We start from the raw sequence: 16503 nt of genomic DNA on the forward strand, positions 1-16503 counted from the left end.
TTCATAATCATGGATGAAGCAAATGAGCAAAATCAGTGTTGTGTACTACTAAGGGAAACAGCAGAGGAGTTGCGAAGCTCAGACTCCAGTACTGAAGAACTGGATGACTTTGAGGACTGGAGTAATAGAAGTGAAATTTTAATTCAGAGCAGTAATTGCAAGGTTGTGCACTTAGATGGGTAACAAGTCCCTTTCGTATAAACTGGGAGTTTCCAGTTTGACGGAGGAGAAGGACTTGAAGTTATTGAGTAAAAGATTTCCATGAGGGCAGGAAGTATTAACCTCATTGTTTGAAGCACTGGTGAGGCCTCATTTGGAATAGTATATATTGTTCTGGTCGCTTATTTTTAAGAATGATGAGGTTAAACCAGGTTACAGAGAAGAGCCACTATTATTTTGGGGGAATGGAAAGCCTGTCTGACAAGAGGAAACTAAGGTGGATTTGTTTAGCCAGCTGAACTGAAGGCTGAGAGGGAATATGATTACTGTCTAGAAATCGGAGCGTAACATCAGGAAGAAAAAAGGTAATTTAAACTAAAGGATAATGTTGGCACAAGGCCAGTTGATACTCATTGGTACATTAATTCATTTAAGGCTGGAAATTGGGAAGTTTCTAATTATTAGAACAATAAGGTTCTGGAACAACCTGCCAATATGAGTAGTGGGAGCTACTTTTAAGATCGAGTTACTGCAGGAATTAGCTGAGATGGCTGTCTTCAATATAAACTGGACTCTGTCTCTCAGGTGGTGCCCTCTATTATTGCATTACAGGTTCCTATGTTACTAAAATAAAATATTTTTCAGAGTAGACTTTGCCTGATGAAAGCTTCTGTTGCTTCTGAAAAGCGTTATTAATTGTCTCGTGGTCATTTTCAGAATGAAGCAATGACTGGATCCCATACCCAAAACAGGGTCTTTTCTCGGATCACCTTAGCATTAATGGAGGATACAGGGTAAGAATGATCAATGAGACCAAACATGGGTCTTCAGTTTCCTGCCTAGGCGGTGTAATTATTATGGAGTTCAATGCACTTAGCCATGATGCAGTTGAATGCATACCAATTAAGTGATCAACTTTTATAATATTACTATACTACGTATCTTACCTTCATTTTTCTTCAGATACTGTATCTTGTTGAATGCCACCTGTTGTTTCTCTATCCAGAAGTACCCACCTGTGTGTGTTCTGGTTTTCTGTTGTTAAGTTGTACCTTTTAATGTCAGTGTCTCATCTCAAATATCTATGGCTGATACTGTCCACTCACTCTACTGACAGGTAGGGAAGGAAATTCCATGCCTGGAAGAAGAGCAGCATTGGGCCAAATCTAACCTTTGGATTTGAGAGTGGGATTTTTTTCTTTATATATGTCAGCCTGTTACGGCAAATACCGTTTTTGGCATATGTACCCTTTATACAGGGCCCTGCGTATCTCTTTCCATACATAGATGATGACTACATTAGCAAGTTTTACAAGCTTATTTTTTAATTATTTGTAATCTTGCATTGTAATTATACAACTTGTTTTCTATGCCAGAGGGGTATAATCTCCTTGTTCATATACTGAAAACCTTAATATATAGATAGTACCAAGTTATTTGAATAATCTTCTAGGGATTGGTAAATAGACTAGTTTCTTAATAACTGTATTCCTATTTCCAAATATTTTGACAGCTGGTATAAAGCCAATTACAGCATGGCAGAGAAATTAGACTGGGGACGTGGTAAAGGCTGTGATTTTGTTATGAAGAGCTGTAAGTTTTGGATTGACCAAAAGAGACAGAAGTAAGAATGCAACCTTTTTTTTTTTTTTTTTTTCTTTAAAAAGTAAAAATGCAACCTTTTTTTTTTTTTTTTTTTCTTTAACTTGATATTCATCTGCATTTGTCTTTGCTTAAAATTTGGAAATATTAATCTGCATTTGTCTTTGCTTAAAATTTGGAAACCTCACAAGGTGTAGGTTTTGAGTGCTTGTGAGCCTAACTAGTGAGTAGTGTTAAGTGTTGTGACCTCTGTATCGGTCTTGATGTCCTTTAAATATAAAGTATCAAAGAAATGTAAAGCTGGAGGGGACCTCAAAAGGTCATCAGGTCTCTCCCCCTGCTCTGAAACAAGATCAGTACATCTAGTAATACTAAGATTCTCAAATGAAGGATATTCCACACCGTTCCCAAGTAGAGTTGCAGCCTTGCAAGTGCTGAGTGGAGCAGAATGATGATTGTCCATGTTCTGTGACACTCTTGCTAATACATCCCAGAATGAGACTTGCTTTAGTAACAGCATCTCATTGTTGCCTCATTCAATATGTGACCTTTTGTAACCCTTTTCTTGGGGTTTTCCTTTTCTCACAAACTGTCTCCCAGTCATTTTCCATTCTATACTTTATATATGTGATTTTTTCTTTTCTACATGTAATGCTTTGTATTTCTCTACATTGAAGTTTTATCTTGTTGATTTTTTTTTTTAACATTTTCTCAGATTTTCCAAGATTGTTTTGAATTCATATGCTGTCTTCCAGATTCCTTGCAGATCCCCTCCCAGCTTTGTGTAATATGCAAATTGTGTGCGTGTCAATTGTCACCTTAGTTTGATATTCCATAAAAAGTAATTTTATCAGTTGCATTCCAGGCTTATGGTAACTTCATACAGACTGTATTTCCGTGGTTTGCCTGCAAGAATATCACGAGACAGCATCAAAAGCCCCTTTACTAAAATTAGCCTACTTCCCTATTAGCCCACTTCCCTATTAACTGTTAGGCCAGTAATCCTGTTTGGAGAAAATGGACATTTATTATTATTTTTTCTTGACAAGTCCATGTTCGCTGATACTCTACCCCCCCCCCCCCCCCCCAACACTTGTGTACACACATAAATTGATTGATGCATAACTTGTGCTAATTTTTTCTGGGCACTGCAACTAGGCTGACTGATCTAATTTTCCCCAGCTGCCTCGTTTTTTTAAATAGATTCAGTACTTGCCCTACTCCAGTCGTTTTCAGACCACCTGCATACTCCATGAGTTCTCTCAGACAATTGGTAGTGGTTCAGTGATTGCTTGGGCTAGTTTATTAAGCATGCTTGGGGTAAATATCATAAGGTCCCGCTAACTTTAAACCATTTAAAGATTATTTAATCTGTTCTTTCTCAATTCTGCTCTACCCCCCCACCCACGTTCTTGTTAGAATTGAGCGAAACATCTGTTCAGATGATAACCTCTTCTTCAAGCTACATTAAAAGAGTATTGAATACTTCAGAATTTTGTATTATGGGTTGTGCTTCCCTTTCCCATTTCAGTAATCAACCAGTACTTTACTTTGACATTTTCATACTTCAAGTTCAAATTATAGAACTTGACTACAGTGACATCACCTTTCTCTTTTCTTTTTTACATTAGCCCAGGTCGATCTCTCTTCCATCGAGACCTGACGCGTTGTTGATGCACAGTACAGTGCTTCCTCCCTAAGTAAATGAGCTGTAACACTTCTTTATCCCTTTATGTACGTTTCTGAGAGTCATTCCAGCCATTCTCTGCCCTGCCCATGTAGCTTGCTTGTGTAATTATTCCCTGTACTGTTATGTCAAGGGGTAGCAGTGGTTAGGTCATGGGCAGCAGTTGTGAGCAAGTTCTGTTCTGTGTGCGACATACTTGCTCTCCTTTTCAATTTCAATTTAAAATCTTTAATTTCCTGTGCCAGCAAGCAATGCTGCGGAGTGTCCCAGGCAACATGGTATGAGCCATGGGTTTGGAACCATTATATGTGCAAAGTGTGGAAAGCTCAGCAGGATGCTCCCTGTGCAGAGAGAGACTCCCTTCCTCCTCAGGGTTTCGCCCTTGGCCAAGTCACTGTTTTCATCTTTTGTAGAATTATATCCCTGTTCCCATTTGGATCTAGTCTGAAGACCTTCACCAAGCTGGGAAATTGGTAGCTGACGATGCTTTTTCCACTCTTTGCATGCAACCCATGTCTGTCCAGTAATCCTACTTGAGGAACGCCGCTATAAGATAACACCTTCTGTGCAGTCATGCATTCACCTCCAGAATGCACACGGGCCTTTTACCCTCAACTGGAAGCCTAGACGAGCATTACTGACTCCTTGACCCCTGCCCCCAGAGCCTTGTAATCACTTTTGATCACCACAGGGTCATATCTGGTGGTATTATTAGTGTCCGCTTAGATGATTAGCATGAAGTAGTTGTCAGGTGGCTGGATGAGCCTCTGAAGGGAGACTCTGACACCACCACCATTTCTTTAAACTGTAATTAAACTTCCAGAATCCTAAAGCATTCGTCTGGCTCACTGACAGGACAGATTGGCAGGACAGTTAGTAGCCTCTTAATAGCCTTTCTCAATACTCCAAAATGTTTCCTTTTTTTAGGTGTCTTGATTTGATTGCCTTGAGGCTATTGTGATTTGCATTTGTTGCAGGAAGTTTTGACAACTTACTGTGACTGTTTTCTTTTATTCTGGGTACCGCTCTTAGATTGTACACTTCTAACTTAGATTGTACACTTCTGTCACAGTTTTGCTTTTACTATCTTACAATGTTTCGGTTTGGGTTGGAAAATGGCTTTTGGTGGTTTACCTTCATTAAGTGCAAGTAATGGTACTTTTAAACTTCTTGCTTACACCAAGTTAAATCCATCTTCAAATTTGGGCCCCACTGTTTTATTGGCTCAGATATTTATATATTGTTGTGAGCTCACCACTCTCACTCATGGGGGGGCATAAGTAATGGTAATTCAGTTATGACCTGCTAGGCGGAAGGCTTTGAATTAGAAAATATTGTGTTGGCAGGCACCAAGGTGAGTTTCCCACGGTGTTCAGGATCAGCCTAATGGCACTAATGAGCTTGGCAACTAAGCAAGAAACCAATCAATGTCCGTCTTACATGGGAGAAAATGGATAGTGCCTTTTTAAAATCCCCTAGCAAAAGCAACTCCATATGAACAGTATCCAGTTTGACTGAGAGATTTTTTTCCACCCCCCTGTTTTTTGAAGGAGGCAGTTGGTCGCCCCGTATTGTGACACTCTGAGGAGTAACCCGTTGCAGCTAACTTGTAGGCAGGACCAAAGGGCAGTAGCAGTGTGCAATTTACAGAAGTTCCCAAAGCAGTTGCCTCAGGAATACCAGGTAAAATGCATCTTACTCCACTGAACAACTCAAATAATTTTTAACCAGGCAGTTGTTGTAACAGGTGATTTTTTTTTTTTTTCTTCTTTCAAGTCCATTTAGAATTATTTGTGGGAGACTTGTGTTGCTGAAAGTGTCATCCTTCAGAGGAGAAATAAAATGGACATCTGACATGTTTATACTTAAGATGTATTAACTGGTTAAACGCATCTTTAGTGACCTGGCCACACATTCCTTCAATTAATGTGATAAAACCAGGGATAAGCAACAAAGTTATTGCACAAAATTACGTGCAGTAACTTTGTGGCTGGTTCCTGTGACTTCTTTAACTGAACGTGTGGTCAGCACTCCCAGCCTCCAGAGCGTGTTCCCACATGCTCCGAAGACTGGGAACGCTGGTCACAATGAGCTCCCCCTACTGGGAGCCTTGATCAGCTGACCAGCGTTCCCAATTGCAGGAGTGCAGGGTGGGCTAAGAGCTCCGATCACTAATAGGGCTCCCCGTCACGGGGCTCACCGTGCACTCCCAGAGCTGAAAGCTCCAATCAGCTGACAGGGCTCCCAGCTGCAGGAGCATTTTATGATCCCAGACTGCCAGTATGACATAATGGGATCTGATGCTCAATCCCATAATCACACCTCCAATGTTGGGATCATGCATTACATCCCATGCCGCCTTCTTTTTAACATCTGTTAGTGGCATGAATTCCTTATGGCAAATCAAAAAGACTGATAAGTATCTTTTTAAAGAACACTGGTTTCTATCTGAGGTGGTCATTCCTCCCTATATTATGTTTCTTTTGGAGTTTTCTCTTAATTTATTTCTTCAGTTCCTTACCTTAAGTGTTGTGTAGTGATACTGTATTGCTAAAACAGGTGCTTCACTGATGATTGTGAGTGGTGGAGAAACCGTTCAGATAGAGTATACCCATGCACTCAGGCCTTTTAAAATGCTTAGGAATCGCTCTGGTTCAAAGGCAGTGTATAATTGTAAGTGCCTATTACCACTGTCCATAGGCAGTACCTACTGTTGCTGGAAATTTGTAACAATGATATTATTAATTAAAAACAAAGGCTGCCCTTTTCCTTGTTACACAAGCTATTTCAGTGTATGCATTTGTTTTGTTTTTCAGTACTTTGACAGTCTCAATGGAGTACCAATAGAAGACTTGCCATATTATGGTGGCTCAGTAGAAATTGCTGATTATTGTCCTTTCAGTCAAGAATTTAGCTGGCATTTAAGTGGTGAATTTCAACGCAGCTCAGATTGCAGAATATTGGAAAATCAGCCAGGTGAGTTTCCACTGAAGTATGTTTTCAACATGTGGTCTTTTGTTGCAGGCTCACAAGGATGGTTTTATCTTGATTCTTATACTTCCAGTTAAGGACTTGGGTCAGAAAATAGTTGGTTTTGCAGTGTTCAGTCCATGTTCTGTTGTTAGATTTGTTCAGTTGATCTTTTTTTTCCTTCCCTTCTTTATTCCCAACACGTCATTTCAGCTCCGTTTTTGGGTTTTTTTGTACAAACGGAGAAGACTAGGTTGAACAGGTCTGATGTTTTTCTTATGTATTGTTACATAACTGAACAATGTGATGAATTCTTATACTACTAACTGCTGAGTGGCCTTCTGGGGCTTATAAACATAGCATGCATGGCAGCTGTGAGTGCTTAGCATGCTAGGCATTCATTTGCAGTACAATCGGAAGGCCTGTCTATTCTAATAGTAACAGAAATTGACTTATTCTTCTGGATAGTAAATTATTCAGGAGTGCATCATTCACAAATTGGTATCCTCTAATATTGCATGAGCAGTCTGAAAATAAGTCTTTCCTCTTCAGTATTTCTGTTCAAGCTGCCCTTAAGAATATTGACTCTCTTGGCTTAGTTTTAGTGAAGAACCATTATATTGTAAGTTAATGAACCCGAGTTAATTCTTTAGAAATGTGTTCTTCTTTTCTTTAGATCCTTTCAAAAATTATGGTGCAGAGAGATATGGACCAAACTCTGTGTGTCTTATTCAGAAATCAGCATTTGTTATGGAACAGTGTCGAAAGAAGCTCAGTTACCCTGACTGGGGTAGTGGATGTTATCAGGTAAGTGATAAATGGTATACAACTTGTACTGTGGGTTTAAATAGGTTAAAGATGCTTAATTGTGTTTTCCCTAATATCACATTGACCTCATCAGGTAATCCAATGGCTTTTGCATGCTTTGAATTTTAAAGTACTTCTTGCAAAAACATGTAACTTAGCCCAGGCACTAAAATGGAAAATAGCAAGCTAAAATTGGGTTAAGTCCACAGCTGGAAGAGAGCTGTATGTTGATCCTAACTCTACTACAGATTTACTCACTCAGAGTTTCCTTTTATGTTTCAGTTTCCACAATTTACATGGGATGCTTAAGTTTATATTGGGAATCTGTCCCCACAGGAGTATTGAAGTTGAATTCATGTTTGTGAATCAAACTGAATTTTGGAGGTGGACACGAAATTTGAACTTGATCCACCTTCGTCAACTTGGAAGGTGGAAGGCACTGGCTAGGTGGGGGATTTCTTTCATAATTGATAATCTCTGGGCTTTATCACTTAGGGTTCTGAAATTTGGGTTGAAAGTCAGCATATTTAAATGTGTTCATAAAAAGGCACTGCCAGATTCTTAATTTGGTCAGCATAATCTCATAGAAAAATACCACCAATCCTTAAAGATTTCTTGAAAGAAAATAGATCAAAATAACTAATTGTTCTTAACTCAGTACTACTTGTTTCCATTTCATCCGTGCTGTTTGTGAGCCAAATATTTACTGGACAAATTAAAAACAAGTGTCTGATGATTAAACAGATTGAGACAAAATTTTGGTTTAATACACCAGACCTGACTGTGTTTCTTTATTTTAAGGTCTCTTGTTCTCCCCAAGGGCTGCATGTTTGGGTCAAGGACACTCCATACTTGTGCAGTCGCTCAGGCCAAGTATTAACCGTTAGCATTCAGATGAATGGCTGGGTGCATGTTGGGAATCTGATTTGTCCAGCCTGCTGGGATTTTTGTGATTCCTGTCCCCCTGAACGGGATCCTCCAGCTTCTAACTTAACAAAGGTCGCACAGATTGGTAGGTTGCCTTACGATTTGTTTACATGAAACAGTCAGGGAAAGCACCCCAAAACTTTTCTCTCTTTCTTTTTTTAATCAGTATTAAAAAGTGTCACCAGGGTTTGGCAGTGTGAGTAACTTCTAAAATAACTTGTGGGTTGCATTTTTGTGAATTAGAAAATCTAAACAACTTTTATCCTGCTATAAACATCTTTCTGAAAAGACTACTTCTGACAAGTAAATAGGAAGGGAGGGTCAGATCTTTTTTTTATTTCCGTTCTGTATTGCAGAAAACTTTGGGAGGGAAGGGAGCATAGTCAGAGTGGTTGCATCTTAATGCTGCTTGACCACATTTCCGCTTGTCTGTGGGGAGAGAACTATTTGGAACAAACCTGGCTGAAAGAGGGAGCCACTTCATGTGGTGTCTTCTTTAGCTTATCCTTCTGAGAGTATCGATATGTGTGTCTAGAAGGCTCTTGCAGCCTCTAGAGGTCTGAGTATTTCCCACTTTGAGTCCTAGTGGGATAGTGAATTAGCACTAGGGGTGTGTGAAGCAGGCAGTATTTGATTCCAATTCGGGGGACAGTGATTCGATTTGCTGATTCAGATCACTGTCCCGATTTTTATTTTGGCTGAATCTGCATGTTCGATTCTGATTTCAGAATCAGCAATTCGGCCGTAGACACAGCTTTATATGTTTTGTTCGTTTGGTTTTGTTTCTACATACCTCGAGGTACCAGGCAGCTCGTGAACGCTGAGATGGTAGGGCAGATGGAGCATCCCACGGGAGTGCAGGGCGGTCCTCTGTCAAGCACGCAGGGGACCCCCCCCAGCACGGTGATCACTGGCGGGGGGGGGGCGTTCCCCATGCTCCTGTGGGACGCTCCATCCACCCCACCATCTCAGTGTTCACGAGCCACGCCTGGTACCTTGAGGTACGTAGAAAAAATACGTAAAGCTGTCTAGAGTCGAAACTCTCTGAATCGAATCAGAGGTTTCCAATTCGATTTGGAGAGATTAATGGGTCTCTTGATTCGATTCGGAGATTCGGCTGCCAAATTGGGACAAATCTCCTCCAAATCAAATCAGCGACTGAAGCTTCACACAGCCCTAATTAGCACTTCTATCATTTTGCATGTGAATTTGACCTCACAGGGGTAACATCCCCAAAAATGTGAAAGACTACAGGGTTAGCTGTTTGACAGTAACAAGCGGTTTGACCTCAGGGATTTACAGCTTCCATTTTATAATAAACCAGTTACTTTTTAAAATGGAAGTTGATTAAAGAAAGTAAAAACCTTCATGTTATTCAGATTAGTGCCATGCTCCTTCTCTTGAACGCTGAAACTATTCCAATGTCCCAGATTGGGGTAAATACACTGTGCCTGTGTAAACCTTCCCTCCCATCACCATGCTAGATTTGTCACCACTGCTGTCCTTAATGTTTGTGCGCTGTTGTGTGCTATTCGGACAACTGCTTTGTTCCATCCACGTGGCAATATTTCAGCGGTGGGATCCTATGACCCCAGCTGACTTCCTGCCCCTCGGGCACGGGGCTGGACTTGATGATCTTCTGAGGTCCTTTCCAGCCCTAATGTCTATGAAATCTATTAAACGAGCAGTAGTAGCTTTTAAAGTATTTAGCATGGTGCACACCGTATTTTCTTGCATACAGCATGTTCCAAATTAAACACGCATCTTTGTGTTTGGAAGGCAGAATGTAGACAGAAACATTTTCCAGAGTCCTGGCCGACTGTGACATGGAGTAAGTCCTCCTGGCAACAATGTGTCCAGAAAGTGTGCCACCAGGACTGATGCTAGCTACTGCACTCAGATTGTCTTCTGGATGCCACATTTCCCGGACACGCTGCTTCCAGAAGGACTTGCTGTGTGTCGCACAAGGTTAGGCCCCAGACCCTTGCAGAAGCAGTAGAAAGACTGTTAGTTCTTTACTGTAAGTACCGTAGCGCTTTATACAAGTTCCTGTAGATAGTGCTGTTTTCGTATCATAAGCCTCATCAAGCTACTACCAGCAGCTCACTTGCAGCTTCAGGTACAAGCCAATAGCTACGGCTGCAATAGGATTAACAGAGCACTGCCCCATCTTGGCAGCCCTTTTGGCAACTGCATGGCACGCACCGCATCTCCGGGCTTGCTTTTTCCGAGGAAAAAGAAAAAAAAACAAGAAAAAAACCCCCAGCTTCCCGACTGAAAACACGAACATTACTTTTGTGTATAGGGTGCTCTCTCTAGATGTCTGGAACTGTTCATGAATGTTTTGTTTTACATTGTTTTATGTCTTTTGTGTTATGATAATATCACCCATTTTACTACAAATCAGCGGAAGAAAAATTACTGAAAAGTTAGAGGGATGGACCCTCCTCCCCCCCCCCCTCCCAGAAAGTTCTCTTTTTACATTTTTAGTTATGTTTTTAATTTACATATTGGTATCTCAGTCTAGTTCATAAGTAGTAAGGAAACGGACTTTTTTTGAAGTCTGAGACGTCACTCTTTGTAATGCTTTTATTCTTCCCACCTTCCTCTTTAAATTTCCTTTTTTTTTTTTTTTTGGCCATACTATTATATACATTTTTGGCCCTCTTCTAGTTGGTGTTTCTGTAACGGTAGATATAGGAAATACATTGTGCTGCTTCTGTCTTAAGAGCTAAACACACACCGGCAAAGTTCCTCGCCTTTAAAAGGCTAAAATGCTTTATTATACATTAGCCTACTTCTAAGTGCATAGCTTAAAAATATATTCTTGCTTTTTCTCTATTCCAGATCTATGCTCCTGTTCCTCAAGCCTGGTTGTAACTCTCTGGTTGTTGATGGCTAACTTGCTCCCTCTGCTAGCTGGATTTCTCCTGTGTGTGTGGAGCTAGGTGTGGATAAAAATGTACTCCAAGACACACAACCCTCAGGCTACACTCCTCAAGTTAGAGTACAACCATAGAGCAGCACACTGTCCGCACCAGCAGCGGTCTCGCATTGAACAAGCCGTTCGTTGTTTGGTCTCAAGACAGGTAGCTCTACTGATTGTAGCCAAGGAGATGCTGATAGCAGCAGCTAGGTCATCGAGAGAAGGGCAAAGTTTACTATGTCATCTCAACAAGTGCCAGTATTTTCTGAATTCAGACTTTTTAATTTTGATGACACTAACAACTTTGGGGATCAAGGATGCTGGTTGTATTCGGGAACCTGGCAACTATGTCTATGAAACCTATGAACTCAATTGTTAATGGCAAAGATGTGAAATACGAACTTTTCTGTAATGCAACTTGGGTTTTGTTTTGTGAAACCTTTTATGTGAGTGATAGCAAGGTGCTTAAAAAGACATCCTCAAGCTAGAGATATACCTCAGTGTTTCTTTAGTCAAAAGCCATGTACAAAATCAGTTGTCATCACTGCTAGTAACTGTGGCCCAAACAGGCTTTTACTGTGTTTCAATTTACAGGAAGAAAAATAAGACTAGTTTGATATGATGGGATTGCTTCCAAAATTTCAATTTGTGCATTGCAGCTCAATGAATGGATGGTATTTGTTGTTCCTGATGCGTCTGATCCCTTGCATTCATTTAAACTCTTAACAGATGCACAAAATGCTTTTTTTTTTTTTTTTTTTTTTTTTTTAAACAAAGGAAGCATTTTAGAAATCCCACTCGTTTCATGTGTGCCAATCCTGATGCAAAACTTGATGCATTAAATATTTTAATCTTGTCAGGGTAACTCATCAGGCTATTACAATTTTGATACCGTGTTCACAATATTTCACTCTACTAAGTTCAGTAACTCCAGATGCCAGACCAGGATGAGGATTTTTTTAGTTGCACTATGTGGTTTTTTGCCTACAGAGCAACGAAATAAGGGAGGCTTATTCTACATGTGAATGTAGAGGGTTGTACTTGAATTTCACTTTCCATTGGGGAAAAAGTTAGGGGTGGCCACTGTAGTCTTAAAGGAATATTGTTGGTCTTTTTAGATCAAAACACGACCAGTGTCTTCTCCCTCCCCGCCCCCCCTCCCCCCTTCCAAAGAAACAAAAAACTGCCTGGCTCTTTTGATGGGCATGTAGCAGATCTCTGACATTGTACCAGATGTGCAGGTATCCAAAATAAGGGAAGGCAAACAACTACATTTGAACCACACATGGTCAAATTGTGCCCCGATGGCACACCTGTTGATGGTGGCCAAAAGCTACTAGATCTAGTACTGGTGACTTGATTAGACTTGTTGCTCTGGCAGTCGCTGCTCTTCCAGTCTGTAGCGCTAGATGGAGATACATATAGCTCTGGCTTGGAGCAAAAGAGGCTCTAAGCTGCCCTGCTGGTGGTTTTAATTTTAGAAAGCTGTTTGTAGCAGCCGTGAGGGAGCTGAAGTGCTAAGGTGGAAGATAAGTCTCCAATCCTTCCTGTCCAGTTTTGCGCTCTGGCAAAGGATTTGCTTGCTTCCTTTTATTAAGATGGGGAAATGGGGTGAAATAAAAATCCCTTGGCTCCTGGTGAATGATCAGTAATTACCACTGGAGACATGTGGATGTTGAGGGAAAACCTTTCTACAGAAGGATTTTTTTTGTAATGCAGCCCATGTGAGTGTCCCCCCCGAGCTATTGCTAAGACATTTAAACTGAAATTAGGCTACTTCCCTTCTGACTCGATTTTGCTTTAAATTGCACAAGGCCTAGATTAGCTTTATAATCTAAGGGTTTTTTTAAGCAATACAATTGGGGATCAAATGCTTTAAATATGCACAAATTAAAAATTAAGAAACACTAAAGAGAAGATGAATAGAGACTGACTAGATGAATAGACACTGATTATTTTGCTATATAGCACACTCAAGTCAACTGCTAGTGTGGAATGACTTTAAAAATCCCTACTGGTCCAAGAAGACTACTTCAGTCCCAGAGATCAATACTGTATCTTTTGTCTGTTGTGCAATAATAGATTTAAATAGTATCACACAACAATGATGCTTTTGATACTTGAAAACTTTTCGGGGTTGTGGGTTTAGTAGTTTTGTTTTTTTTCCTTCATGTAAAAAATATTTGCACTGTCTCAAGTTTCTGATTCACTTTGTATCTGTTAAGCATTTTTACTAGTGTTAACTTATTGTACTTGGCACTTGATACCGGTCTGCTGTGTGTTCAAGTGTGAATCTTGTTGCCGTCGAGTGAATAATCTTGTTTTCAGTTAAGCAGTTGTCTGCCTTGAATTTTCATTCCCTCCCCAGAGAATTGAGTAAAACCTGAAAGCTGGGTTGGGATGTCAGTGCTCGCCCACTTCTGCATCATATCCTGTAAGTGGTGAAAATGCCTATAGCTGTATTGTATATACGGAGAAAGCTTTCCTACCTTTCGGAGCACTTGCGGGCAGGGTTGACAGCAGTATGTGCTGAGTAGCTGCTATAGTGTATCCAACGAAGTAAAAAGGTAATTGCCTTAATAATCTGAGATTTCAAGTTCTGGTTTCTGAGAACATACAACAGTTAAGGATCCAGCTGTCAACTGCAGAACTGGAAATTAACTGCCTGGAAAAATATACTTCAGTTGATTAATTCAAACACTTTGTGTCCTCCTGTTAGGAAGCTAAAAGTTGGTAGCCCCATTGTAGCTGAGTGACAGCTGATGGCTATATTGAGATCACCCGTAAGGTGAGAGCAAGGAGGTGGCTGTCAATAAATGGGAATATCTCTTTCACTCTCAGAAGACATAACTGACTACCTCAGTTCTATATTTTCTTTTGGTTTAATTTTTTTTAACATGCTTTGAGATTTGAAAGTTAAAACCGAGTTAGGTAAAAATGTGGCTCAGGTTTTTAAGAGCAGCGTTTAATACAGTAGGAAGCGTAAACCATTTCAGGATGCAGAGTGCGGCTAGAAGTTGTGGTTTAAAATCATGTCAGTAGCCTTATATGTAGTCGCCCCAGTGAAATGTGTGGTGCTAGGTTTTAGTAACCTGAAGGCAGCTACTCTGGTTCTCTGGTTGCACTTATTGTGTGATGAACTTACTGCATTTTCTGTGTAAATACAATTTCAACCATATCCCAAGTAGGCATTAATTTATTCTCCAGAACAGGTAGCATTACTGCCAGTTTTCTTCCTGGCATAGCAAATAATTTATTTGGCTTATTGTAGCTGAGCCTTTTTGATTTAATCCAGAAATGTACAGAATATTTTATTTTATAAAGTAGCACTTATTTACTTAAAGGAAGAAATGCCAGAGCTCTCAAAGGGGTTTGACTTTTTTTTTTCCTCCCCTATTTTAAATCCAAGACACTAATTTGAAAGACACTTGTATTAAGTAGGAACATGCTAGTGGTGCTGATTTCAAAGAAGTAGAGGGAAGCAGGGGAAAAATAATTCTTGGTCAAAAAATATGTACGTAATTAGAAAAATTCCCTAGTTCATCAGGCAGTTCTGCCTTCATTGAATGAACTGAGCTCCTGGGAGGACTTGGGGGTCTGGATCTCTAGCAGGGATGTAAAGAGTTTTGTCCTGGTGTTAACTCTGACTGTTGGTACAAGGTAACTGTTTTGTTTTTTTTTTGATATGCACTAGTAAATTAGAAGTAAACACATCATCTAAAAATAAGACAAGTAACTTGTCCTTTGTCTGTGAAGGACAGTGCCTCTTTTCAAATATTTCCTGTTCTTCTGAAAATCTTTTCTACTCAAAGGTATCTTTTAGTGAAGTTCAACAGATGTAGTTCCTTCTTAAAATTTCCTATTGATGTCACATTAGTAGACTAGCTGATCAGTTTAGGACTCTGACCCTGAAAAATGATGTCAAATACCACCGACTTCAATTTGAGGGTTGCCTGGATATAGCACTTTGCAGGATTAGGGCAATATAATATGTGTATGTAATACAGTGCGTTCCTACAGTCCACTTTTGTGCGATCTACAGCATCAAGCTTCGGTAGTACAAATGTCGGGTGGGGTTGGGTTGGTTTTTGGTGGGGGGGTTTTTAATATAAAGCTTATCCTCAAAATAGAAGTAACGTTTTGGATGAGAGAACTGACTATGACATTAAGCATGAATGTTTCCTATTTTGTTACAGAATGTAAATATAGAATAAATTATTTTACTTTTTTTTTTTTATGACTGGAATTGAGATGTAAGGGCTAACTTTTGTTTGTGGTGTTTATCAAGTAGAATATTTTATTTTAGTGTGGAAGGTACTGCCAGCTTAAATCATGGGAAAGTTCTTGTACTTCAATAAAAAAAAATCTTGTCTAGAAAATGGTGGCATCTTAAATCATAGACTCGTAGAAAATGAGGGTTGAAGGGACCTCAGGAGGTCACATCTAGTCCAACCCCCTGCTCAAAACAGGACCAGCCCCAACTAGATCATCCCAGCCAGGGCTTTGTTGAGCTGAGTCTTAAAAACCTCCAAGGATGGAGCTTCCACCACCACCTCTCTGGGTAACCTGTTCCAGTGCTTTAACACCCTACCCATGAAAGAGTTTTTTTCCTGATATCTAACCTAAACTTCCCTTGCTACAACTTGAGACTGTTGCTCCTTCTTCTCTCATCTGGCACCACTGAGAAGAGTCCAGCTTCATCCTTTTTTGACCGCCCCCACCCTGCAGGGAGTTGAAGGCTGCTGTTAAATCCCCGCTCAGTCTGCTCTTGTCCAAGCTAAATAATCCCAGTTCTTTCAGCCTCTCCTCAAGACACGTGCCCCAGTCCCCAAACCATTCTGACTGCTGTCCGCTGGACTCGCTCCATTTTGTCCACATCCTTTCTGTAGTAGGAGATCCAAACTGAACACATGACTCCAGATGTGGCCTCACCTGTGCAGAATAGAGAGGAAGAATCACTTCCCTTGCCTTGCTGGCAGCGCTCCTACTAATGCAGCCAAGAATGCCATTAGCCTTCATTGCAACAAGGGCACATGTTCAGCTTATTGTCCGCTGTAACCTGTAAGTCCTTTTCTGCAGAGCTGTTGCTTAGACAGCTGGTCCCCAGCCTGTACTGGTGCATGGGATTGTTCCATCCTAAACGCAGGACTTTGCCCTTCTTATTGAACCTTATGAGCTTTCTTTTGGTCCAGTCCTCCAATTTGTCAAGGTCTCTCTCAATCCTAGCCCTGTCCTCCAGTGTATTTACTATACCCACCAGATTGGTTCCCATCTTCCAGATTGTTGATGAAGATATTGAACAAAACTGGCCCCAGGACCACCCCCTTGGGCAGTCCATACTAGTTGCCAACTGGACATCAAACTACTAATTACTACCTTCTGAGCCTGATGATCCAGTTTCCTATCCACCTTATAGTCCATTCAT

General features: G+C 40.5%; 1 protein-coding gene across 1 annotated transcript in view; it reads left to right on the forward strand.

Moving 5' to 3' along the window:
* The window catches only part of LMLN (leishmanolysin like peptidase), a gene marked incomplete at its 5' end in the record, with an annotated part of 29295 nt that extends 13847 nt beyond the window's left edge, over positions 1-15448 (forward strand). The window contains 7 exons of the mRNA XM_025196950.1: positions 877-953; positions 1673-1783; positions 4999-5131; positions 6265-6424; positions 7095-7225; positions 8027-8237; positions 11000-15448. Coding sequence (XP_025052735.1) covers positions 877-953; positions 1673-1783; positions 4999-5131; positions 6265-6424; positions 7095-7225; positions 8027-8237; positions 11000-11100 — 924 coding nt within the window. The remainder of the gene's footprint in view (positions 1-876; positions 954-1672; positions 1784-4998; positions 5132-6264; positions 6425-7094; positions 7226-8026; positions 8238-10999) is intronic.
* Positions 15449-16503: the final 1055 nt, after the last annotated feature.

This window comes from Alligator sinensis, unplaced genomic scaffold (assembly GCF_000455745.1).
Source record: "Alligator sinensis unplaced genomic scaffold, ASM45574v1 scaffold4_1, whole genome shotgun sequence".
NCBI lineage: Eukaryota > Metazoa > Chordata > Crocodylia > Alligatoridae > Alligator > Alligator sinensis.